Genomic DNA, 27,206 nt, shown 5'->3' with positions numbered 1-27,206 from the left:
CGTTCAATGACTTTTAGCCACCACGTCGTAGCTTCCTCCCTCTGATCAGCCATCATGCAATGGAAACATCCTCCACAAAGTTTCTCACGTCTCCGTGTGTAGCCACCGAAAGGAAAACCTGGACTGTTGTGATATGTTTTTGCACACCCGAAACAGAGGAAGTTTCCTACCACCTTGAACCACTGCACCCACGCTCCACCGAGAGCTCCTTCAAGTTGAGGCCCCACAGAAATCACCACAGCCACTCCTTCCACCGCAACCCAGCTCTGCCACGACTTCTTTCCCCCTCGGTGTCGCTGCCTCTTAGTTTTCCTCAGATAAGTGATGCTGCCGCACTCACGTCTTGGTCCTTTGTTTTTGTGGTAGCTTACTTAATAGATGAGATGTACTATTACCATTTTGCCCCTTAGTATGATGTTTAGATATATTATTCCGGATGTTTAGGGTAATGGATTTATATTTTAATGAGTTGATTATGTATATTGGGTTTGAAATCATGAGTTTTATATTACGTGCTGCAACATTTTTATTTGGATGTAGACGTATGGACTTATAGTACTAAGTCAGTATACTAATGCTTTTAATAGAGTAATTATAAGTTGATCATGTTTTAGTTTTTATTTATTAAACTCATTTTGTATGAGTTTTGTTTTAAATACGGATTAAATAAATATTTGAAATATATTATTAGTATTAATATATTTTTTTTAGAAGTACATGGTGCTGCAAGATTTTTATTTTGAACTCTTTAAAGAGAAACTAATTAGTCTATTTTTTATTAAATGAAATATTTGCTCTCCTACTTTAATCAGTTTTGTTATAATGAATCTTTAAACCAAAATTATATTTTGTGGCATATATGAGTTTATTACTAATATTATTTTACAGTTTTAGAAAATTTCTTAGAATTTAATAGCTTAGTCAGAGCATTTTAAGTGGTTATTGCTGGATTTGGAGAAGTGATGGTATTTTAGGGTTATAGGTTTTGAGGAATTAAAATAGGTTATTTCAGCATCTTAGGCTTAAATATTGAAATACGTGTTCGAAAGGAAATTTATGAAAATTACACGATTATTTTATAGGTGACAAGTAGTTCTTGTTCGGCATTATTGAGGAAAATTGCTGAAAAGTTAAAAAGTCCAGGTAAGCGGGATTCATATACTAGTTTTGCATAAAATAAATGAAATGAGGTTGACTTTGAAAATGTGCATGTTTGTTTTTGAAAAGAAATCTTAAAACGATCTCAGATGTTTGTTCTGCATATGCATAAATTCTATATAAGAGAAAATATTTTATGTCTTGACTGGTGTAGACATGAGCTAATTTTGTGCATTCTGTTTCTGAATTATGCAAAAAGAGAGAAAATCTAAAAGTTTTTGCTATGAATAAATGAAAATGTTTTGGTTCTGTTTATTTCGAACATGTGAAATTATTTGAAATTGTTCAGTATTCGGTTTTGATATGATGTGGCATCTAAAAACCTTGACATGAATTTTTGATTCTATATCTGAATATGATCTGGTTCTGATGTTGTTCTGTTCTGTTTCTGTTAAGGTCCTGTCACGAGTATAATGATGGTTTATAACCCTACCACGGGGGTGAAATATGCTATACGGCCCAGCCACGGCTATAATGATGGTTTATAACCCTACCACACGGGTGAAGCATGGTATATGGCCCAGCCACGGGTATAATGGTGGTTTCTAACCCTACCATGGGGTTTAAACATGGTATTTGTCCCTATGCAATGCTCCGATATGATATGAAGATGATGTCTCAGTTTATGATATGCCGAAGGATTTTTGAATAAGAAAGTTTTTCTGAAAATTCCACTCTGATGTTTTGTAACAAGTTTTGTTTATGCATTCTGAAAGTAAATATATTGCTTCTACATTCTGAAAGTAAATGTTTTGTTCTGCATACCGAACTTTATAAATGTCTATGTTTACATGCTAGTATAAGTTCTCCGCTCACTAAATTGTTGATAACTCACCCCTTATCTCGACAATATTTTTCAGATATTTTGGCGGTTCAGCTGATGATCAAGATTATGAGGCATTGGGTGAAATGATTTAAGTATAGTGGATTAAGTATATAAACTTTTTATGAGTATTGGCGATTTTTATTAAGAAATTTTATTTTATTATGATGACTTGGCATTTTGGAAAATTAGTTATATTGAGGAAATTAGTTTGAATCGAAATTTTTATATGATATTGAGAATTTGGAGTCTATATTTATATTGTTGAAATGTGAGTTTAAGTGATAGGAAGTAACTCTCCAACCCGTGCGGGACCAGGGCATTACTGTACAATATTAGAAATTAAAACTAACAAATTAAAAAATAATGAAAAAAGAACATAAAATTATGTTAGCATTAAAAAAAATACTAAAACCAATCAAAATTGTCATACTATTATTGCAAGCCCACTTATTGACAGCAAATGAATCACCTTGTGAGTCATCCCGTTGTTGCAATCTACCAATTTATTTGGTACCAAAACTTCATAACATTCATTTGGCCGCTCATTTATGTCTTCATGCATACATTCTTTTGTTTCATTTAAATCATTTTGGTTTAACTTTCATTTCATCATTGATTTCACTAACTACATAGTAACACATAAACATTCAAGAAATCCAAACCTTAACTTCAAGGCTTGTGGTGTAAGAATGAGTAAAACTGGCCTGCTTGTATGCATGGCTCGTATTTCTTTTATATAGAATTTACAAGATACCAAAACAGAAGTTTACAGTTGTATAAGAAATAAAGACGGAAACTATATAGCTGTGAAAGAATCCTATGTCAATGCTATTTACAGTAATGCGAGACTAACGTATGCTTAAAATAAGAAATAAATCAGCAGTTGTTACAGGAAAGATCTGAGGAGAGAATCATGAAGTTATGGAGTTATAGCTGATATGTCTCTTCATTCCCCCTCAAGCTCAAGGCGGGATTGGTCCTACGCAGAGCTTGCAGCGGTTTGGTAGGAACTTGGGACTGGATAAGGACTTTGTGAAAATGTTGGCAACCTAGTCCTCACCTGAGACGTGCAAGTTTGATCACGCCACAAGCTACTTGTTCACGGATGAAGTGAACATCAATTTCGATGTGTTTGGTCCGATGGTGAAAAAGGGGATTCTTTGCAATATTAATAGCATTCTTATTATCATAATTCAATGTAGGAATAGGAACGGAGTGGCCAAGACTCTTGAACAAATTGACATACCAAAGGAGCTCAATTGTGGTGGAAGCAAGGGATCTGTATTCGGTTTCAGCAGTTGATCTTGTTACTATGGCTTGCTTCTTTGCCCCCCAAGATATGAGATTAGGACCAATAAAAATTGCGAAACCAGTAGTCGATCTACGATCATCTCGAGAACCTGCCCAATCCGCATCGCAATATCCTGAGATAGTTGCAAGTGGACTTTTAACATAATGTAGACCAACATTGATAGTTCCTTTTAAGTAGCGAAAAATTCTTTTGGCCACGATAAGATGAGGTTCACAAGGAGCTAGCATAAACTGGCAAACATAATGGACAGCAATGGCGATGTCTGGCCTTGTGAGGGTGAGATATTGTAGTGAGCCAACCATTTGCCGATAAATAGTGGGGTCTTTGAGAGAATGCCATCATTTGTAGAGAGTTGCACACCAGATGCAAGAAGGGTTGAAACTGATTTAGCACCATCAAGTCTGAATTTCTTCAATAAAGAGAGTAGATACCGTGTTTGACTGAGAGTAATGTTGGTTCTATCCCGTGTGACCTGAAGTCCAAGAAAATAGTGCAAGTCTCCAAGATCCTTCATATGAAACACTTTAGACATAAGAGATAAAAAAAAGTAATGATAAAAGAAATGGAAGAGCCAGCTATAACAATATCATCAATGTAAATCAGGAGAATAATAATATATGTAGCTTAACGACGAAAAAATATTGAATTATCATATGGACATTGTTGAAAGCCCATTTGCTGGATATAGGAGCTGAATTTCATATACCATGCTCGGGGAGCTTGCTTAAGGCCAGAAAGTGCCTTGTGTAGATGACAAACATAGTCTGGATATTTAGGATTCGTAAAGCCAGGTGGCTGAGTAAGATACACTCTCTCTTGTAAGTCATCGTGCAAAAATGCATTACTCACATCAAGTTGCTTCAAAGGCCAATCTTGAGAAAGTGACATGTTCAAAATCAAGCGAATTGTTGCCGGTTTTACAACAGGGTTGAAGGTCTCATCGTAATCAAGACCCGGTTGTTGAGTAAAGCCTCGTGCTACAAGACAAGCTTTATACTTTCCGATAGATCCATCAACCTTGGTCTTGATTTTAAATGCCCACGTACTACTGACCAAGTTCATATCATCTAGCTTGGGAACTAAAGTCCATGTGTGATTGGCTTGGAGAGCATCAAATTCAGACTGCATGGCCTGCTTCCAAAGAGGATCTTTGAGGGCATGTTTGTAACTTTGGGGCTCCTTCGGTTGACTGACCAGATCTTTCATAAAACAAGTGGGAATGGGATGCATTGCAGCTAGAAATACCTTGGGTCTTCAAGTACCATCCTGATTCCATGTAACCATTGGATGAGTACGAATTGGTACTGCAGGCAAGTGAGCTTGAGGTGAAGCAGGAGAGAAGTCTAAAATAGGAGGTTCTAGTGCAATTGGCAATGGCACATCTTTTGAGTTGGTATTTACACGAGAATATTGGTCAGGTATTGTGTGAAGAATTTTGGGTAGATGCCGAAGTTTGAAAAGCTGGAAGGGGAAATCATAGGAATTTTGTTGTGTGGAGAAAGGAAAAGTTGTCTCATAAAAAAGAACATGTCTGGAGATGAACACACGACATGTGGTTAGATTTAGGCAACAATACCCTTTGTGGTTTGAAAAGTAGCCAAGAAAAACACATATAGTGGTTTTGAAATTGAGTTTAGAACTACCAAAAGGAGTTAAATATTGGTAACATGCACAACTAAAAATTCGTAAAGAGGTATAACATGGTTGAGATTTAAAAATGAGCACATAGGAAGATTTGCCACGAAGAATAGGAGTGGGTAGCCTATTGATGAGAAAAACTGCTGTGGTAAAAGCTGCAATCCAAAATCTTGATGGAATAGAAGGATGAGCCATTAAAGTGAGACCAGTCTCGACAATATGGCAATGACGACGTTCAGCTAACCCATTTTGTTCTGGAGTTCCGGGACAAGATAATCGATGGAGGATCCCATTTGAAGCAAAATAATTGTGGCGCCCCCGAACCCCATGTACGGGAACACGGGAATCGAGACACCCAAATGATGATAACATGGTCACGCATCCCAAAGATAGTGCCAAGTGTGTGTACATGCAACAATGTACAATAAAAACGCAGCGGATAATTAATCGACTAAGTACCAGAATTTAAACACAATTTAAATGTTAGTAAAAGTGGTTTAAAAAGTTATACAGTCATCCAAAATAAATATATATTACAAGTCTCAAATAAAATAAGTGATCCCAAATCACTCCTTGGGCGGAGCCGAATCCTCAGGCTCACCCTCATCCTCATCTGCATCGAAATCTGCGTTACCATAAAACGGTACCGCAGATAAGTATAAACCAAACAACCCTCAAGAATAAAAATGCATTAATGCAACCAACATGCATGCATATGATGAAATATGCATTATTCTCAAAACATCATTTTTCCCGTAAATGAACATTTTTCAACACACGCCAAAATCCCATTTGGCCGAAAAATATCCGTAAAACATTTTCCCAGAAAATGATTTACACAAAAAATCCATATCCAACATACGCTATTTTCCTAGAAAATAGTCCATTAATCCATTATTACTATATGCACCATGATCTCCTCTAGGGATCATTCGCACGTCCTGGCTTTGTAGCGATGCCCAGTTCCGTGCCCAGCGCGTTCGTGGCCAAGCATCCTCTAGTCCCCGCCAACAGAGGGACCACGGAGTTGGCACGAGACCATCTCATCCGATCTCATTGTCGGTCGGTGACAATCCAGGGGACATCACTCAGTATATTCCGCTCCCGAGTGACCAGAGGAACTCCACCGAGATAATGCCCCATCTCGGCTTAGGGTCGTGATACACACGCACTCAAAAATCCTTTCACATGAAAACTCAGTTTTCAATAAACACATGAACATGAATGCAATACACAAAAATCCAGTTTCCTTTACAAACATGATCATGCGTGCAATTATGCAATGTACATGAACCGACACAATATTCAACAACCAACAATTGCCAACACAATCCAATCACACAAACAACTCCATTCTCCAATCCATCCGACCCCTAATCCTCATACTCAGTCCGACATAACCAACCAGATCACAGTGAAATGAGTTAGTGCAAAAGTACATTTAAATCACAAGAGTTCTTTGAAAAATACTTACAGTGCTATTTAGTAATTTTCGAGGGATCACGAAGCTGCAAGAAATGGCAACACAACTACAGAACAGTGCCAAATGCACTGTGGCCGTGGGTCTCAAAGACCGACTTTTGAACGGGTGCAAACAAGACCTGAGATTGATAGAGTAGGGCTTAGGGATGTCAGTGAAACTAGTGGTGGAGGTGGTTGGCCGTGGGTGACGGTGTAGAGGGCAGTCGAAGACCACAAAGCCCAAAACGGAAATGTTGATGAATGCGCTTTACCGGTGGTTGATCGGAGCTGGGGTTGGGTGCATTGGGTTGCTAGGAGGTCAAGAATGAAGTGGTGAAGAAATGATGGCCGGAGGTAGCACGATGGCGGCGTGGGAGCTCAAGGAACACCGCAGCTTAGCGTTGCGCATGGGAGCAAACGGCGGCCGGGAGAGGCTAAGATTGGAGGGTGGTGGCCGCTGGCTGGTGGGGAAGCCAACGGGATGGGCGGTGTCGGTCACTGTGGCACGCGGTGGTGGCTGGGTGGAGAAGAAGAAAACGCATGGGGAAGAAGGAGAGGGACGTCGCACGCGGGAAAGCAGGGGAGAAGAAAAAAAATGAGAAAAGAAAAAGAGGAAGAAAAGAAAAAGAGGAAAAGAAAAACTGAGGGAAAAAAATGAGGTCCAATCCTCACATCTTGGGTCACAAAAATGATCCATCTGAAACGGTTTCAAAACAACAAGTAAAATAAAATAATTCAAACGTAGTGATTAAAATGAAAATAAATAATTAAACCCAACAATAAGTTAATTTAATATGAAAAGAAATTTAAATGCATAACAATAATTAATTATAAGAAAGCAATTCAAAATAATTTTCACAAAATTAAAAAAATCATAAAATAAAACAACTAAAAAAAATTCGATAACTATAAAACAAGAGAATAAATTTTTGAATAAATAAAATAATCTTTCAGTAAAAATACACTAAAATATGGGGTGTTACAATAATGTTTTAATGAGATATTTACAAACTCACCTCCCCCGTCACTTTGAACAATTTTTTCTTGAGTTTCTAGTATTTTAAAAAATGTATGAAGAATATGGATGGCATCCGATTTACAAGCCATGGGAAAAGGCCATATGTAACGAGAAAATTCATCTACAACAACCAAATGAAACCAAAAACAATCATAAGAAGGTATTGGAGCCGATCCCCAGACATCCATATGAAGAGTATATAAAAAGGTTTCAGCATAGGTTGTTCGAGAAGCAAAAGGCAATTTCTTTGATTTTTCAAAAGTGCAACTTTCACAGAATGCAACATGTTTCTTTAAAGTAGGCAAACAAGAAAGCAAAAGCTTAAGGATTCTTGAATTGGGATGGCCCACAAGTGCATGCCAAATGGTGCTAGAAACCTTTGTAGCTTGAAATGCAACTGTGTTGGAGAAGGTTGGGATGGCACGTAACGGGTATAAACCATCATCAACAAAACCTTTAAATATCACCCGTCTGGTCTTCAGATCCTTTATCAGAAAGCCCCATGGATAGAACACAAAGCAACAATTGTGGTCAGTAATAAATTGAGAAACAGAGAGTAGTCTCTTTTTAAAAGTTGGAACAATAAGAGCATTTTTAATGGTGGGTGAAGTATGAGGAACTTCAAAGTTACCATCAACTGAAATTGGAAGACCAAGACCATTTCCAACCATCACAAAATCGTTACCTGAGTATTATTGTATACCCTTAGCATCAGTAGAAGTAGGGGCCATGTGTTGGTTTGCTCCTATATTTGGATACTAGACATCATCTAAAGTGTCACCAGTTTGAACAACAAGAAAAGCTTGATAGCTTTCAGCTACTTCATCAATAGCACAACAGCTGTCAGCTTTGTGGTTGGGTCCACCACAACGAAAGCACGTTATACGCCCATTACGTGCAGGAGTCTTGCCATTTCCATGGGATGGATTTTGTTGAGGACGTCCATAAGTGATGCGACCTTGGGACCTACCACCCCCACAGTTTGACTTATATTTGTTTTGATTATTTTGATAACGCCCACGAGATGAGTTTCCTGCATTATGATCTGGAGAAGGGACAGTTTTATTGGTGTAGAAAGCAACAGTTGAATTTCTTCCTGCTTGAATCCGTAGATCAAAGTCCCTTAGCTTGCTAATTCAAGCTTCAAGTGAGGGAAAACTATCTCTTGCGTTGATAGCAGCCACGATTGGATTAAATTCAGATCCTAATCCTCTAAGTAAGCAGATGATAAAATCATCATCTTCCATTGGTTTGCCGGCACCACGAAGTGCGAGGGCCAAAGATTTTGCTTTATGAAGGTAATCTTCCATTGAAGCAGTACCTTTTGTGAGGGATTGGAGTTCACCTTTCATTTGTTGGACAAGATCCAGAGTATGCGACCATACAACGTTTCCAACACCTCCCAAGCTTCATGGGAGGTCTCACTATTGATCACCTGAGAGAGAGGAGTATCAGACAGCGAGCTGTTAATCCAGCCAAGGATCAATTGATCAATGCGTAACCATTTGACAACAGCAGGGTTCTAAGTTATAGTACCATCAGCGGTGGCAACAGTCGTAGGCGGGCAAGGAAATTCATTCGTGACATAACCTAGGAGCCCATAACCATGTAAAATGGGAACAACCTGGGCTTTCCATAGGAGGAAATTGTAGAGGCTAATTTGATTGAAATTTCTAGTAGATGAGTTTTGAAAGAAAACAAATCAAACGGAGCTTACTCGTCCACAGGAGGAATGTGAGAGGAAGTAGAGGAGGAAGACATGTTTGACAAAGGTCCTCTCGTGTGGCTCTAGATACCATGTAAGAATGAGTAAAACTGGCCTGCTTGTATGCATGGCTCGTATTTCATTTATAAGAAATGATAGTTGCAGTCGTAAGTATGCAAGCGCCATGCAATCACTTTGAAAAAAAGTGAATAAATACAGGATCCACATGAAAAAATAATAATTTTTCAATAGTGAACTTCATTCTTTTTCAAAACGATTGCATGTAGCATTACTCTTCATTTATATAGAATTTACAAGATACCAAAACAGAGGTTTACAGTTGTACAAGAAATAAAGATGGAAACTATACAGTTGTGAAAGAATCCTATCTCAATGCTATTTACAGTAATGCGAGACTAACGTCTGCATAAAATAAGAAAGAAATCAGCAGCTGTTATAGGAGAGATCAAAGGAGAAAATCATGGAGTTATGGAGTTATAGCTGATATGTCTGTTCATGTGGCACATCCTTCATTAAATACATCTTTATAACATCCATGGCTTTATTACTCACACCAATAGGTACTCTAGACACCTCATTACAACACTTTAGCAAATTATGGTTCATAACCTTGAAACATAGGTTTTAGCACATCAATCTCAATAAGGAACCAGAGACTTAACTTACATAACTAATCCATAGCCTCACCATTTTTTCTAAACAAACTTCATGCTCCATTCACTACATACTCTTAACTTCAGAGCCATAAGCAAGGAGTCCTTAAAGTCACACATTTCCAACTTAACTACATAAACCAACTAGGGAAAATCAACTACAAATCACTTTTCTTTTCTTTTCTTTTCTTTTTTTTTTTTTTTTTTTTTTGTTGGATGCAGACAAATTACCAGTTAGTTTCTGTATAGATAATGCATGCCTCATAAACTTCCTACTATTTAACATAACCTTAATCTGCTCAAACAAGTAGTAAAAGTCCTCACTACACCAAGCACCCTCATTAAAAAAAGAATTCCACCCTAGAAGAAAAATAAAAAAAAAAAACAGAGTGAAACACTGCAAAACTATACACCCAGGAATCCGAATGCATGTGGCAACCCCACCTTAAACCATCAGAATCCCCCTATTGCTTGTTACTCCCACCGCCAATACCATCAATATTAATAGAGAACAAAAAAATACAACTCTCGGAAAGGTAATAAGTACTGAAGAAGTTCATAGCTCATATACAGCTAAACTGGTATCACTACAAGGTTAAACACTTTTACCAGCGATTATGTATCGCTGGCTATACCCACAAAATCGCTGGCATACATCTAGCCCAACGATTTATAAGTCGCTGCAAGTTCGCCGGTATTAAAGCCCCACTTTAGATCTAGTCCAACGGAACCCAAAACTCGCCGCCATATATTTTTATTCCCGGCGAATATTTATTCGCCGTTGATGTTGTACTTAATCGCCGCAAATTCAATATAGGATTCAATTGTTAAACGCTGGAAAAGATTACTGGCAGCGATTAATTTTTGACGCTAAAAGTGAAAATATCGCTGCCAATTATATTTGCCAGTGACACACCAAAATCGCCGTAATATAAGTTCAAGTATGTAGGTGCATTTGGCAACGATTAATAGTCGTCGGGCTTAATTAATACCCGCGATTTTGTTATCGCTGCGATTGGAGTTGTACTTTTTACCAGCGAACATGAGATCACTGCCAAATACTAGGTTACAGATAGTTTTTAATCACCGTTAATTGACGTTTCAATTTTATAAGTCTTTGGCAGCGATCTCAACATCACCGCTATTATGTTATAGACAGCGATTTTTAGTATCGTCGTAATTTACGTTTTGTTATTTAAATTTAGTTGCGGCGAATTTTAAATAGCTGGTATTGAGGTTTTAGTAGCGATTTGTACATTGCTGGTTTAGGACAATTAAAGTTTTAGTTTTTAGCGGCAATAAATTAGTTGCCGGTAAAGGCGTTTAATTCGCCGCTGAAACTTAATTCGCCTATAAATTTCCTGGGCCTAATTTTCTTTCTAGGCCTGGTTTTTAGTTGTTCCTAAATGCAACATTCATAATCAATGGCTGCTTCATTCATTCAAGTTGAACATCGATATAACATGCAAAATAAAATCCTATCAACAAACATCCAAGCCCATCAACAATGGGGTGGTGTATTGTATTCTCATATACAAACTGAGCTAAATCCAGAATAATAAATAATCATCACAGTCATTTCTCATTTTGTATTCAACTCTACTATCCACTGAAATAACACCACCAATATCAAACAAAGCCCTAAGCATCGTCTCTGTAAAGTAATAGGGAAGCCCCCCCACAAAAATGTGGTCAAGCCCCTCAAGCCCATGTACAGATCCCGCAATTAACCCAATAGCGGCCAGGTTCAATACTGGATTGGGCTGGCTTGGACCAAGTGTTGCAGCACGGGATGGGTTGTAAGCACTAGCTCTCCTCACCTTAATAGGGGCACCTTGGAAAAAGTAGAAACAATGAAAGAGGTCAGTCCCATGTCATGTACTAACCCATCCAACTAATACATAGGTGGTAGCTTATGAAGACAAATCGAACTCAAGCACCAAAATACCTGGACCAGCAGTGTTTCCTCCAATTGCAGCCATAACACGACCGAAAATATGTTGCAACAGACTGCAGTAGAACATTTAAGATAATTAGGGTACCCTTGGGTTTTCCCAATGAGCATGGCTAACAAGAATAAATAGTAAACCAAGCTTACAACTAAGACCAGTTTTTGCACTCCAAAGGGGGCGGCTTTTTGTGTTCTTTACTTATGTTTTATGGAAGCAAATTTGAACCCAAATAAATTAGATGCAACTGCACCTGGCCTGAACTCATGCATACCTGTGATATCATGGGAATAGACCATTAATGTTTCCGGTCAATGTGCCCACATATTCCTCCCTATAAAAGTTGATTATCCCAGTGAGAGGCATGCTGAATATCCAATGTATCCTCGATATACCTTCACAACTTTTGCTAAAATATTAAAAACTTTTAGTGGGATAAATATTTTGCTTCTATAAAATTTCCAGCCTACACAATAGACAAGCATATTCCATTTACACGATTATATTTGGTGAATGTTAAATTGCAGACTAGTTCTGGCTGTTCAAAGGGAGTTGTTTTGAAAGGGGAATTCCACAATAATATACCCACAAAGAGGGGCCAGAAACATAATGCTTACTCTATTATATTACAACACTATCACGTGGATATACAATACTAGTTTACCAAATTAATTCAACAATACATGCTAAACTATGACCCTAAAAAACCCAACAGCTTCCAATCCGTCCATTTCAAACTCCTGTAGGAACTAATACTAGTTTAGATTTTTATTTTTTTTCTGTTTTTTGGTATTTTGGAAAGCAAGCAGCAGGACGCACTCAATGGAAAACATAATCGAAAATAAAATCCAGCTGAGTGTACGTACAACTGACAGAACAAGACCAAATCCAGCTTCATCTTTGGTAAACATAATGGAAAATAAAGGCTGTCCTAATTTACTCTCAAGAAACAAAATCCCCAAAGCAAACCAACAACTTAATTCCCATCCAACAAACCCAAAGTGACATAATGGCACAACACGCACTCAACATGCAGGGACAAACACCTGCTATCTTTGTTTTCTCCTTGGACCAATATTAATGTTAGACTATCATCATCATCATCTAGGATCACGTCTCATTCTCAGAAGGTTTAAATTCTATCTTAGACTACACTCCCAACTTATAGTATAAGGGAAATAATTATTGGGTGGTTCTGAAATAAGAAGCCTAGCCTAGCCTAGCAGTAATTAAGGACTCAGTTTTCTCACTTCTCTGCAAATTGAGTATTTGTTATATTTAACTGCCTTATCACGATCATAGCCTTCCATTAATTATATATATATATATATATTATGTCTAATACTTGTGATTTGAAGAAGGTAACTTTAACATGATATATTAATACAGTATAAACCAGTACGTACTTCAGAGACCGACGATATTAATATATTGATCTATTTCTTTTTAAAGAGATCGAGAATGCATGTGAGGTCGTCAATGCAAAACCCAAAATTGCATAGAATGGTGTGGTCTCTAATCAATCTGGATCATTTCTTGAAGACAACTTAGCTACCGATCACCAAGTTGTGCTGCAATGCCTCCATGGATATTATATATATAAGAACATGCAAGTAGAACAACCAGCTTCTTAATTAGTAAAGAACTGTCAAGACCAAATTAATTAGGAGTTTTTTCAGACTCTTTTTACTCTTGATCTTTCAGCTAAATACCCATAACCAAGACAATTTGTGTAGGATTGATTTTCTTTTTACTTTATCAGTACCTCAAACTACAGTTCTTTTTGCTACAAACACAAAAAAAATACAGTTTTTTTTATAATTACGATTTGACCACCAAGCCCCTAGAAATTGTCAAGTTTTGCATCATATCCTACCATATATGTAACCTAACATGTATATATATATATGAGTGTATGACTTAATTCGTTACTCCCCCATAAACAGTTGGATTTTAATTAAATGAGTGGAGAATTTGCAAGGAAAGTAGTTGTTCGAAACTAATAATATATGATCTGATAGTTTGGGATCGATAGGATTGCAAATTAATTCAACAAAACATCTTGTATAGAATCCAATCACAAATAAAGCATATCAGAGAGCAAGACTAGAGCAAGACTGGCATATTTTTTAAATAAGCTGTGGCATTCCCTTTGTTAGTCACTGTATGCGTGAGGCTGCAACTTCATGCACAACAACTCCATCCGTCATAACTTCAAGCACATCCTCAACAAAGAGAGCATAGGTACTAGCCTGGAATTACAAGCAAATCGCATTTGGTTGGGATTGTGAGTTTTACAGAGAATATTCAATGGTCAAGACTCAAAAGTACCAAGTTGAGAAGTAAAGAGGCTGATATTTCAGAAACTATCCTAACATGACTAGTTATATCTTTAATTATCAAAATTATTATTTGAAAATATAAAGGATATGATGCAGAAAGGACATACACATTGCATGAAGGGCCAGGCAAAGATGTCTTTGAATTTGACAACGGAGGTCCAAGGGCAAAGAGCTCAAAATGGATTCTTCATCTACACCTCTCGTGGCAAGCCATTTGTACTGAACATGCACGATATTGTCCATCATGAGAATTTCAGCCCAAGTAGTTATCATCCACGAGATTAAAATCATTTCATTTTCACTGCACCAATCATAGCAGTAAACACTGGGACTATATCGTTGACTCAAACCATAGATGTCCAAGAACAGACTGAGATCATACCAATTTACAAACCACTTATATGGCAACCCCATATTGCACCAATGCGAAAAATGGTCCCTATTTGGCAAGTGTGTGGTATTTTAAGGGAAATTAATTATAGACATTTGAAGATAAGTACAAGCGACACTGGAGACTTGCAAAATATGTGTAACTACTACAGATTGTAATGGGCTGAGTTTTCATGATTTTCTCATCTCTTTTCCTGTTCCTAATTAAGAGTTCATCTTGTATCCTACTCATGTGCTTGGGCTATGCCTTTTGGGATTTTAATAGAATCTTTGTTTGGTTATTTATTTAATTCTTGGAAATAAATAACCATAAAATCACCCATATATTACTAGTACACTTAAAAGATACAAGCAAACAATCAGCAAGAGGCTCACCATAGAATATTTTGATAAAAGATCCTTAGGCATCTGTCACATCCCACTTGCCAATGACCGTAGATATTCTTCTTGACAGAGGACGACAGGAGCAACTGTGGCAAACACCAAAAATAGCATTAATATTCATCGGGTTTGGGAAACCAAGTTGCTAGAAATATATTGAACACTTCACTTGTACAAGTACATTTTAAGGTGGATAACTCCATCTGATACTAACCCCATTTGCAGACCAAGAGAGATCCAAGAGATCCCCGGTGTAGACATAGATCCAAGATTTATATAAATATATATAATACTATATATATATATATAGCCCAGTGTCGTATAGACTAAGTACAAAAACCACCCAAAAGCACAACACGTCGACACCCTAACTTCATATCTCCCCGGCGTCACAAAAAACCACCCAAAAAATGTGCCCTTTTATGAGAAGCCCCTTATGGGCCGGGGGAATCGTTACACTGAGTCTGTCGAACTGACTCAGTGAACGACGGGAAAGCCCTAAAGAAAGACTGCATCAGATTGTCATTTTGTATTTGATGCTCCCTCAGCTCCCACATCTCTGTCCTCATTTCATCCAGCTGACTCTTGTAAGCTTCAGCATCCTTCTTATATTGTTCAGCATCCTTCTTATATTGTTCAGAATCTTTCTTGTGCTTTTCAACCTCAGACATGTATTGTTGCATTTGAAGTTTGTCACGCTGTCTACTTGACTCGGGTATGACCATTTCCCCAAGTCCTCGTGCATATCCAGGTCGATGGCCAAGAACCTCCTTAAAGATAGTCGCTACTGCCTCATCACTAAGTTGCTCTGGTCCTAGGCCATCCAACCTACCTTGCATCTCCTTCTGCACATTGACAAAGCAACGATTATTAACAAATAATCAGCTAGTGCTATGTTAATATTTATCACGTATAGAAAGAAACATAGATCCCAATGGTTGTTTCTGTACTACTCACATAAGTACTTTCTGTAGCATCTGTGACAAATGCATTCTTTTTCTTCGACCAACGCGTCTCTTTGTAGAAGTCGACCAAATTCCCATTCTCATTGCGCTGTCATGTGTGACAAATGAGTATAAGAATATAATATATATAAGAAAACGTTATTCTGTGGATGAACCATGTGGATTTGAACAACAAAAGCTATGAGTAACCACCTTTAGTGATAGTAAAGTAATATTGTCACTAAAATCTCCAAGTAAAGTGCATTTTCATTCTATTCAAATGAAAAGATTGTTTTCCCTTAGAGATACCTTTTGCTCAAGTTTACAGTGAATGATTTACGTCCTGATGTGTGATTAATGGCCTGCTTGTTTCGGTTCTCCCGATTTTGAGTTGAAATTTTCTGTCATACACATTAGGGAACAATTACTTATAATAGACAAACAGATTTGCCACAACAATATTTAGACATATTAAATTGATACATATTATATGGTTGTATGTGAGAAAGATCATATGTACCTTGAAGGCATCGCTGCCCCACCTTTCACACAACTTCACCCATACAATGGGGTCCACCAGACTAGTTCCACTAGCCAACGCTTCTACGTGGCTTCCATAGGATTGATAAATCTTGTGCAAGTCGTGGTGGAAGGAGTTGAAGTGCTTACGTAAGGCCTTTGTCACCGTCAATCGGTGGTTTTCGCGATCCCAGTCCAACACAAAGTCACTCTACATAAGGCAGCATGCAAACAATCAATGTGTCATCTCGTTATTTAGGCGATGACTATACTACATAAACAACTTCCAAACAATCACTAGAACAAATTTGTGACTTACCCGAACACGGTCGATGAGCTCCTCTTTAATCGCTGGTGGGACATCCGACCAACGCTTGTAACTCATGTCACAATATTGTTTAACAATCCACGATACTCGTGTTGTGAACATAGAAGCGTGTTCACAACATGGGGCTGTCTTACCATCGTTTATCTTCAACTGCACTTTCCCATTCTTCCTTAGCTTGTCAAAGAAAATGCATTTAGCTAGCCCATGAGTTCGTCTCCTCTGTTCTTGCGTTCCTTCGGTCTCCATTGGGGCATCTGCAGCTGTATTTTAAGGTGCAATATATTAGTATTTTTAAGTGTAATGTAGAATATTCACACTTAATAACACATACAAACATGATAATGCTTTCAAAATTAAAGTATTGGAAAAACATGCACCAGTTTGTTCTCTAGTAGGTGATTGTTCCACTGTATTTGGTGGGGGTTCTTGAATAGGTTTTGGCACATGAGTTGGCACAACGCATGGTGGGGGACTTGGGGGCTGTGTCGATTCATCCGATGAGGATTGATTACACTCCTCCGTGCTGTGATATGAAGATAATTTCGCACCACGTGATCGGATGTGACGACCTGAGTATGGGATATAACGCCTTCCACCTCAAAGACCGTGAAGTCTGCCTCCGCCTTTTGAACTGGGTCCTGGCTGGTTACCTGCACGAGTACAAGTTAATAACATAGTGGGATAAAATTGATGCCCTAATTGATACAAAATAATCTCAATATGCACAGACAGGTTCGTAAACAAGGTCATTTATCTACCATTTTCAGTTACTTTTAGGTAGACTAACCCTTACACTATGAGACTTTAAATAGACAAACGAATAACTGAATTGTCAATATATATACCCTGATAATGGATAGTGCTCCTCACACAGCCTCCCGGTATTGAACGTAACCTGAAGCAAATTAAATCACATGTCAGATACTATGTAATTTAGGTATGGATGTTGTAAAAGTTGAATACTACTCTCAAGATTGTTTGCTACTTGCATAATAAGTAGTTCGAGCCAGGTAAAATGAAATTCTTCATGGTGGTAAGAAATAAATCAGAACATATATTTCACCCAAACAAAATATTGAACTGTCTATATACACATACCAATTTCAAAGTCAATCTCATATTGTCAGATGTCTACATACACATGGGAATTTCGAACAAGAAATCTAATATCTCAACCTTAAATGAACGAAGTACCTGGGTTGTACTTATAGGTCGCCAGACTCATCAGATGTTGATAGGCCATCCTCATCTGAATGTTCCCCCTCATTTGTTGATAGGTCCTCTTCATCTGAATATTCCCCCTCACTGGCCGCATTTCCAGAATCAGAAGTGATCATGTCATCATTAATAAAGCCTGCTGAATCTATGCATTGACCAACCGGATCCATGATTTCTCATGCATCTACATGACTAGGTAGTATATCAGGCCAATTCAGTTGAGTTGCCACTTGATCTGTGTTATCACACTGCACTGGTTCATAATAATATGATGGCTCATTTTCTTGATCGGCATTAGGACTACTTGATTCCCCATCAATATCTTCAAGAACTCTCGGCAGTGGCGGAATGTTGTATACATTCATATTTGCATAGTTCTGCACAACACCTCAATTCCCTTTCGCCCTTAAATCTCTTATGTAGAAACATTGATCAGCCTGACTCACCAACACGAATGGTTCATCCTTATACCAAGTCCTGTTCATGTTGACACTAATCATATGGTCATCCACCCGCACCCCTCGTGTTCGATCACCAACGTCAAACCAATCACATTCAAACAGGTACACCCGACGCCACTCCATGTAGCGTAACTCTACAATATTATTAATAACTCCATAGAAGTCCAAGTTATTTGTGGCCTCATCATCAGTTACCACCACTCAAGAATTTTGTGTACGTCGGCAAAGTTCACGCTGTTTCGTATGAAACTTTTTTCCATTTATTATGCAAGCAACATATATTGCAACCCAACGGTCAGGCCCGCAAGCTAACGCATACAGATCAGCGGACACATCAAGTGTATGCGAGGTACGATGTTCCTGGATCTATATATTTAAAAAAGCAAATTTCATAACGTTTATTTTCGATTAGATCCAAATCATATAAAATGAAAGCTATAGCAGCGCATCTTAGATAGGAATGGATAAGAACTTACACGTTTCTTAAACCAAGTTGGAAACACAGTTTGGTGCGTGCGATCGATGCAATCTAGGTGTTGTACCTTACATTTCTCGTAGTGTTCCCTGCATTTGGTGCATCGAGGCAAAGCAACATATTGAAGTTAGATGGTATTGGGTTCATAACAACTTGTATAGAATGAAAGATGATGAATAAGTAGACTCGTTAATGCTTACTCTATATAAGGTCCAATCTCCGCACAATTATTGAGCACGTACCAGATGGCTGCCCTAAATAGTTTATCTTCTAATTGCACGTTAGAAGGCATGCCCAAGGGACGGACTTTCTGGTTGAAAATTTTGAACCCATCTAACGTTTCTTCTTCGTCAGCATCAATGTTGTGGTCCGGTCAACTAAACCTCGTCTCAATATCTTTGAGGTACATGGAGCAGAATGTCAAGCATTCGGTGTGAATGTAAGCCTCGACTATTGAACCTTCTGGGTGGGCTTTATTCTTAACATACCGCTTGAATTTGCTGAGATACCTCTCAAATGGGTACATCTACCTATATTGTACTGGACCCCCAAGTCTGGCCTCACGGGATAAATGGACAGTTAGGTGGACCATAACATCGAAAAAGGAAGGAGGGAATATCATCTCCAGTTTGCATAGAATGGTGACAACATCAGTTTGGAATTGGGTCAGGCAGTTGACATCAAGTGTTCGAGCGCACAACTCTTTGAAGAAAGTACCAAGTTCAGTCAAAGCCAAGCCAATGTCACTTCTTAAATATCCCCCAGCAGCAATGGGGAGTAGTTTTTTAAGGAAAACGTGACAGTCATGGCTTTTCAACCCTGAGATTTTGCAATCACATCGAGAGACACAGTTCAAGATATTGGAAGTGAACCCATCTGGAAATTTGATATCAGACAACCACTCACAAAATTTATACCTTTGCTCAACGTTTAAGTCACGCCTCAAGTGTAATTCTTTTCTACAGCCCAAAAGCTCTAAGTCACGCCTTGAATTGATGTTATCCTTACTTTTCCCTGGATTGTTCATTAAAGTCCATAAGATGTTGTCGGCAATATTCTTCTCAATATGCATAACATCCAAATTATGCCGAAGTCGAATTGTTGACCAATAAGGTAACACGAAGAATATGCTACACTTTGTCCAGTTTAGCTCTTCAGCAGTGCCTTTTTTCTTCCTATGAGATTTGCCAAACTGAACATCCCCAATCATCTGTAATTGATTTTAAATCTCTTCAGCTCCTACATCCCTTGGTGGCATGCGATGATCTTCTCTACCGTTGAACAACCCTTTCCTCCTTCTCTATATGTGATATGGGGGTAAGAAACGTCGATGTCCCATGTAACAATGTTTTCAGCCATATTTCAACCAATTAGAGTCTATGTCTGCATTGCAAGACGGACAAGCCAATTTTCCCTTTGTTGACCAGCCAGACAGATTCTCATAGGTAGGAAAATCATTGATTGTCCACAATAAGGCAGCATGCAACATAAACGTCTCCTTAGTTGAGGCATCATATGTAGGTACCCCATCTTCCCAAAATTCAAGCAGGTCATCGATCAACGGCTGCAATTATACATCGATCTCATTCCCTGGTGACCTTGGGCCAGGAATAATCAGAGATGTCATGAAGAATTGGTCTTTCATGCATGACCACGGCGGCAAGTTATAGGGGACAAGGATCACTGGCCAAATGCTATGAGGTTTAGCCAAGTTGTTGAATGGAGTGAAGCCATCACTTGCCAGACCGAGCCTAACATTGCGAGGATCCGAAGCGAACCAACCATGATCTTCATCAAATTTCTTCCAGCACTCAGAGTCGGCCGGATGTCTCATAGAAGTATCTTCTTTCGTCTGTTGCTCTTTGGGCCATCGCATATCACCTGCTATCTTTGCATACATGAAGAGATGCTGCAATCTCGATTTCAAAGGAAAGTGATGCAACACTTTTTGAGGTACTGGGCGTGGTCCGTGTGTATTTGGTATCCACCTCGAAGCCTTACATACAGGGCATTCATTAAGAGCAGCATTTTCCTTCCAAAATAAGATGCAGTTGTTGGGGCACGCATGGATTTTGTGATACTTGAAGCCCAAACCGCGCTCCAAAGACCTTGACTCCTCATATGATTGTGGCAATAGGGCATTAGGAAAGGCAGACCTCAATAAATCAAGGAGCATGTCAAATGACTTAATTGACCATCCACCGATTGATTTGATGTGTAACAACTTCACAACGAATGACAACTTTGAAAATTCTGTACACCCATCGAAAAGAGGACGTCGGACATCCTCTAGTAGCTGGTCAAAAGATGGTGCTGGTCCATCTACATGTATTGATGGCCTGTTTGGCACAGGAGTGCTATCTTGAGGCACATCAACGAAGGTGCCTGCCCGGATGTCATCCAACATATGCTGCATGTCATCTATGTAATCATCTTCTTGGATGATATCGTCATCAATATCATCATCACTGATGGACAATGTGGTCTCCTCCTCCCCATGAAATATCCACTGGGTGTAATTTGGGTTGATCCCTTTAATAAACAAATGGGTTTCCACCTCAGGTATAGGTAGCCACAGATTGTTAAGGCATGCATGACATGGACACCGAATGCGAGCCCTTCCACTTGCATGGTTTCGTGCTTGTATGAGGAAATATTTAACGCCTTCGGCGTATGCAAGTGATACAAGCGTATCGGGGTCATTCATCCAACTTTTGTCCATCCAAACAAAGACATGGTGGGGAAGAAAGTTAGGTAAGCAGAGACTTTAAATATATAAGTTCGATGAAAAACTCATGTTGGGATAGGAGAATAAATGTTTAACGTGAAGATGATTTATGAATGTGGCTAGCTAGGGATCTCATAATGTTTAAACTCCAAAAAATTTTCAAGGATAATTGGCTGACAAAACTTTATTGGGAGCTACAATGTTTATGACATCATATGATTCCATATGTCCCAAAAAAATTTTAAACCGAGGGGATTCATCTTATGAATTAACGTGAGTCTAGTTCGATGAGGACACTAGCTACGTAGTCCCTAGTTGTCCCCTCTTAAGGTTGTAATGTGTATTGATATATATATATATATATATGTATTTATCAATACTGGACCAATAATGTTTGATTGTGATAGTAATAACCGTCAATGGCCAACTACATGTCTAAGCCCCTTCACTCTCATGTATATATATATATATATACATCCATGTGTGTGTGTGTGTGTGGGTATGTATGAGATATACACATGATATACACGGGAGTACAAATGAACAACATCACCCAAAACAGAAAACCAATTCCAAGAGAGTTTGGTAAGTAGAATACACTTGATTTAGAGTGATTATCTAATAATAATCCATAAAAATATGCAAACTCAGAAGGTCTAGCATATATAATAACACTAAGAAAAAAACATCCATCTATGTTTTGAGAATGAGCAAAATAGATAAAATATCGTCTTGAAGCTGTGTATGGGTATTTCTTACCTTCAATCCCCAACTAAAGGAATTTCAGCTCACACAAGAGTGGAATGGCTCCTCACCAAGCTTGTTGTCTCAGCCAAGTTTTTTTTAATCAAAAGCACAACACGTCCGTCTTACAATCTGCACCCAACAATCCAAGTAATTTTCAGAACCAATCTCAATACCAAAATATAACACAAACAAAATCAAGAAAAAAAATATATACTAATAAAAGCCAAAAAATGTAGGAGCTAGAACTTTTAATCACAATATTAACTGCATTTACCAACTATATAATTTCAAGTACAAAGCACTTTCCTTACATCCTCTTAACTTAGGGAAAATCAACTACAAAACACAACAACAAACCATGTAACTTCTATCCATACTTAGCGCTAAGCCAAACTTGAAAACTCCTCATTTCAAGCATTCTAAGATAAATAACTTAAATTGATCAAAATTGCATGTTTGCTTTCCAATAAAGGCCATTGAGTTATCTACATGAAATATATATGGATGGAAGCGACAGTTGGGTTAACTTACACATACGTGGACTTTATCTTGGAAAAGGGTGTATTTTCAAGATGTTGGATCAGTTCAGACAAAAGGATACAAAGAGAGAATGCCCATTTAAGTCCTTAATTTTGCTGCAACCAGATTTAAAAGAAACTCGCAATCCACCCCACATTTTCACTTACAAAGTGAAACTCAAACAGTTCGAAAAAGTCCATGTCTTATTTGCTAGAACATTAAGAAACATCCTCAACAGTATATAAAATGTTCATTCATAACGTAGCCTAGTATGCAAATATTCAGTACTTCATTATTGGGCTTCCTGAAGGATATGAGACCAAGGTGGGCTATGTTATGAAAATAAGCATAATATATATGCTTATTTTTGAAGTTCAAATCATTTTTAAGTACTGATAAAGTGTGTGGTATTTATCTAGGGTTTGCTATTGATATGTTTGTAGTACCTAAAATAATTAATAACAATTACAACTCGAAAAGTTTTTGGGCGGGGGAATAAATGGTAAGATATGGTTACTAGTCATGATTTTCTCATCTCATATAGGGACTTTGAATCTAGTCTTATATATTAGATCATATGCAAGGGGAAGCTACACTCAACTGTGCTCTTTGATATATACATAAAGTTCTGCTTAGTGCTTTTAATCTTCTAGTATATATATTATATATATATATATAAAGTATTAGGATATATGGTAGTACTCACGTCTGCATTATAGTCACAAAAGAACTAGCATAAATAGGACTACTCCCCCATATATAAGACTATTTCAATCTAGTATATTTTTCATTTGCTGGTTGTTCAGTGCTGAAACTCCCAACTGGATAGAACCAGCTAGTAACATAATGGAAAATTAACATTGATTCCTCCTTTGGCTTCTTCATTGCTACAACTGAAATATTTTTACACTAAACTTTTCAGCTTTTTTTGTTTTTTGTTTATTTCAGTTTTTTCCAACGAACAGTGAGTGAATTTGAACCCAATTAAGTGTAATGTTGGGTTAGAACATGCTTATAGCATCATACTTGTAGTACCTTCACCTAGAAAAACAGCTATGCAATTATCCCTTTCAAGCAGGAATAGCACAAACAATTTTCAATGATGAAGGAAACAAAAAGTCGAGGGATTTCTAGCACAAGTTTCAGTTTAGGCTGTCCTATTTAAATTAATCTATTTCTTTTAAGCCTTTGAGAATTTGAAATTTGACCTGACATATCTCATCTCATTTCCCCATTCACAGTTTTTGTTAGAATTGGTACATGTTCGGAGTTCTCCCTACAGCCTTCCTCCTGGTTAGAAAGGTACTGTATTTAATCCCCAGCTGTAAAACTGCCACTGCTGGTTCCAGGAGGCAGCCTAACTGTCAAGCATTTTGGTATTGGAGGGGCAGGATGTGTTGGCTTCTTGGAAATATTTGAGAACTTTGGGCACCCCTAAGCATATGATTTTGTTTTCCATGCTTATGCAAACTAAGATACTGAGATCATTGGAGGGGCAGGATGTGTCTGTTGGCATGAGATGCTGATCATTCAGGAGTGCATACACATATTCAGAGCATCTCAAAGTCACACACTCAACAGCTCCCTCCAGCATGCTTCTAATCCATATGACAATGACATTATGTTTGAAATAAGTTCAAAGCAAAACCTTGTTCATACCCACCATGACCTTTGGCCCCACCTCTACTTTAATGCTAACTTGAGAGGTTTCATGGAGGACAAGACACTGAAACGGATAGACACCTCATGATTTGAAAGGCAATATGGAAGGTGATTGTATAAAATGCCTTGAATTTGAAAATCATCACCACCACAGAAAAATATATATTTAATGAAATGAATGGTGGGTGGCTTTTCTTCTCCTCTGGTTTTCTGGACCAAACATCCCTCCATACCTACATCCAGCATTTATTCACATCATAAATGAATCCATTCTAATATGAAACTCCCTTCCTATATATATACATAAGCGATCTCAACATTTAGTTAACAACTTTTATTCTTTGAATTAATCCTTGTCTGTTTTATGTAATTTAAGATTCGATTCTAGCCTTTCTAGCTAGGTTTGTATCCAACAATAAGAGCTAGGCTTTGCCAATTGAACACTCAACCATCCAACCATCCATTCTTTTCCTAATAAGGGACTTTGATCTGATCTTGATTTATAGCTAGAGTCTAAAAAATTAGGTAATTTTAGAACTTGAATTCATTGTAGGTAGGAGTACTCGATTCAATTTCATGGCTTGAGAAAGAAGAACAAAAAAGTAGCTGAGAATAAAATCATTCAATATAAATATATATATATATATATATCAACTTTTATCCCATTTCATGTTAAATTGATCCACACCCATCAACTTTTATCCCATTTCCTTTCTTAGAAGGCCTCGAAAGGGTCTTATCTACACTTCCATCACTTACTCTAGCACAACAGTACCTTAACATATTTGTTGGGAAGGAGTCAACTTGCCAATGATAAGCCACTTTGAAGAAATTGAGGTTCCACTGAGGAGAGCAACTAAAGGATCTCAATATATAGTACGCTTTATATATAATCTACTTTGTTCATATATAGTTTTGGAGTTTCTTTATAATCTACGCGTGCGCGTACTCATCAACTCTAGACTTGAGTTAATTTTCACTTTGTTTTCCAACAAATCGATCCTTGATCAATTAATTTATTGGCTTTGGGAAGAATTGTAGATTCTCATGTGTTTTATATTGAATCCTTGGACCAATGTTTTTTTATGAAGTTTCCTATATATATATATAATATATATATATGATAGCTATTAATATTCATGCATGAAATACGTGAATTTAATATTCACGTAAGCCTATAAATGCTGAGTGTGTAATCTATAATCCGGCATGCATGCACCAGACCTTTGAATAATTTCCTCTAAAAACCTTTAACTCCATACCTCCATGTATATATATAATCTCTATGGTTCTTTATATAGTCAAGACAAGATCAACATACTGATCAATAGTCCATCACAATCTTCGTTAATGAAAGATCTTTTCCCAGAAAATCGTAGAAGATTTTCACATCCAAACAAGATTTTCATTTAATTATATTTTAGTAAATTCAGACTTTAAACAATAATGTGTGTTAGTACTACTATATGAAACAAAAAATGGAGTTGGTTGGGTATGTAGATTAACGTTAATTTCCGCTAAAACTTATTGCCTCCTGATTTTCTTCTTTGTTATTATTATCAATCAGTTTTCTTATTATACGTGCATTACAAGTTCCAACAACCATTTATTTCCTTGTTCGTGTCTATTTTTGTTGAAGCTTAAAATTTAATTAATGTTATGCCCAAGCTTACATTAACCAAATCCACTTAATTGCTTGAGTCGATTCTCATACATATATGCAATATCTTAAGGCTTAAGCTGTTGAAATCGTTAAGAAGTTTTTTCAGCTGTATTTGTCTATTCTAGTAGGTAGGTGCATCTGTAAATAAGCCCTTTGGGTCAGAATTTTACCTAATTTCTGACCCAAAAAAGCCTGCCTTTGGGTGTTGGAGTAGCTTTCAAGGAAAACATGATAGCAAACTACTGCTTCAGATTAAACTAAACAGGCTTCCTTTCCTGTTTAGTTTCTTCTCTTTTTGCATGAAATGGCAGCCCGTGCCAGGGATTGTAATGCAAGCAAATTCAGAATCTAGATAAATAGACTCTGATCAACGGTAAGGGATGGTGGAATGTTAGGATCGTATCCATCATCATCATCATTTCTTAATCACAGATGCTGCTGCTGATGATGATGGAATATCTGCTGCAACAAACTAGCATGCAATGCAGCAACAGAATTCCTGATATGGCAGTTGAAAATGGCTATCATAGATGTAGAGCCTCGTCATTATAAGAACATGCAAGCAGGTTTCAACCTCATAATGATGCATGGCTTCCGGATTTCCATCAAAATTTTGACGGGCCAGCATATGGTTAGGCGGCTTGATAGCAAATTGGCAATTGCCATTCAAACCATTAAGCATTAATGTCGTCCCACAGACAAAATATAAGTCATCGTTAACTCCTCTCCGCCACAAACCAGAAAGAAATGCAAACACTGATATTGCCATTCAAACACTAATTATATTTTAGTAAATTCAGACTTTAAACAAGAATTTTATTTCTGGATTGATGTATTATATTTTAGTTGATAAATTTAACTCTTTGCGCGAAATATTATTTAGTTTTCATTTAATTAGTAATTACAAAATTGGCCGGGTGGTGGCTTTATAGACTAAATATTAGAAGTAATAACACAAATATGTTGGTATAAAAGATTCATATACTTTAGCTTCATTCTTAAAAGTAATAACACAAAAAGCCTAGTACTATGTTATTCTTAAAAGTATATGTTTATAGATCATATACAAAGATAAATGTTTGGTTGAT

General features: G+C 37.5%; 1 protein-coding gene across 1 annotated transcript; it reads right to left on the bottom strand.

The window, feature by feature from the left end:
• Positions 1-19,325: 19,325 nt before the first annotated feature.
• LOC118348663 lies at positions 19,326-21,521 on the bottom strand. The gene is made up of 3 exons (XM_035690740.1): positions 20,805-21,521; positions 20,541-20,708; positions 19,326-20,009 (listed from the first exon to the last, which is right to left on the bottom strand). The coding sequence occupies exons 1-3, from the start codon at positions 21,519-21,521 to the stop codon at positions 19,326-19,328; spliced, it is 1,569 nt and encodes a 522-aa protein (XP_035546633.1).
• Positions 21,522-27,206: the final 5,685 nt, after the last annotated feature.

The sequence above is a fragment of the Juglans regia genome, chromosome 6, assembly GCF_001411555.2.
Source record: "Juglans regia cultivar Chandler chromosome 6, Walnut 2.0, whole genome shotgun sequence".
Lineage (NCBI taxonomy): Eukaryota > Viridiplantae > Streptophyta > Magnoliopsida > Fagales > Juglandaceae > Juglans > Juglans regia.
This window is presented reverse-complemented; position numbering and strand designations above follow the sequence as displayed.

Coding starts and splice junctions, on each gene's coding strand:
- LOC118348663 (XM_035690740.1), bottom strand. CDS start 21,521: ATGGACAAAAGTTGGATGAATGACCCCGATACGCTTGTATCACTTGCA. Junction 20,709..20,804: donor CTGCTCTTAATGAATGCCCT/GTATGTAAGGCT, acceptor TCGAGATTGCAG/CATCTCTTCATGTATGCAAA. Junction 20,010..20,540: donor GCAATGTTAGGCTCGGTCTG/GCAAGTGATGGC, acceptor AATCAATTACAG/ATGATTGGGGATGTTCAGTT.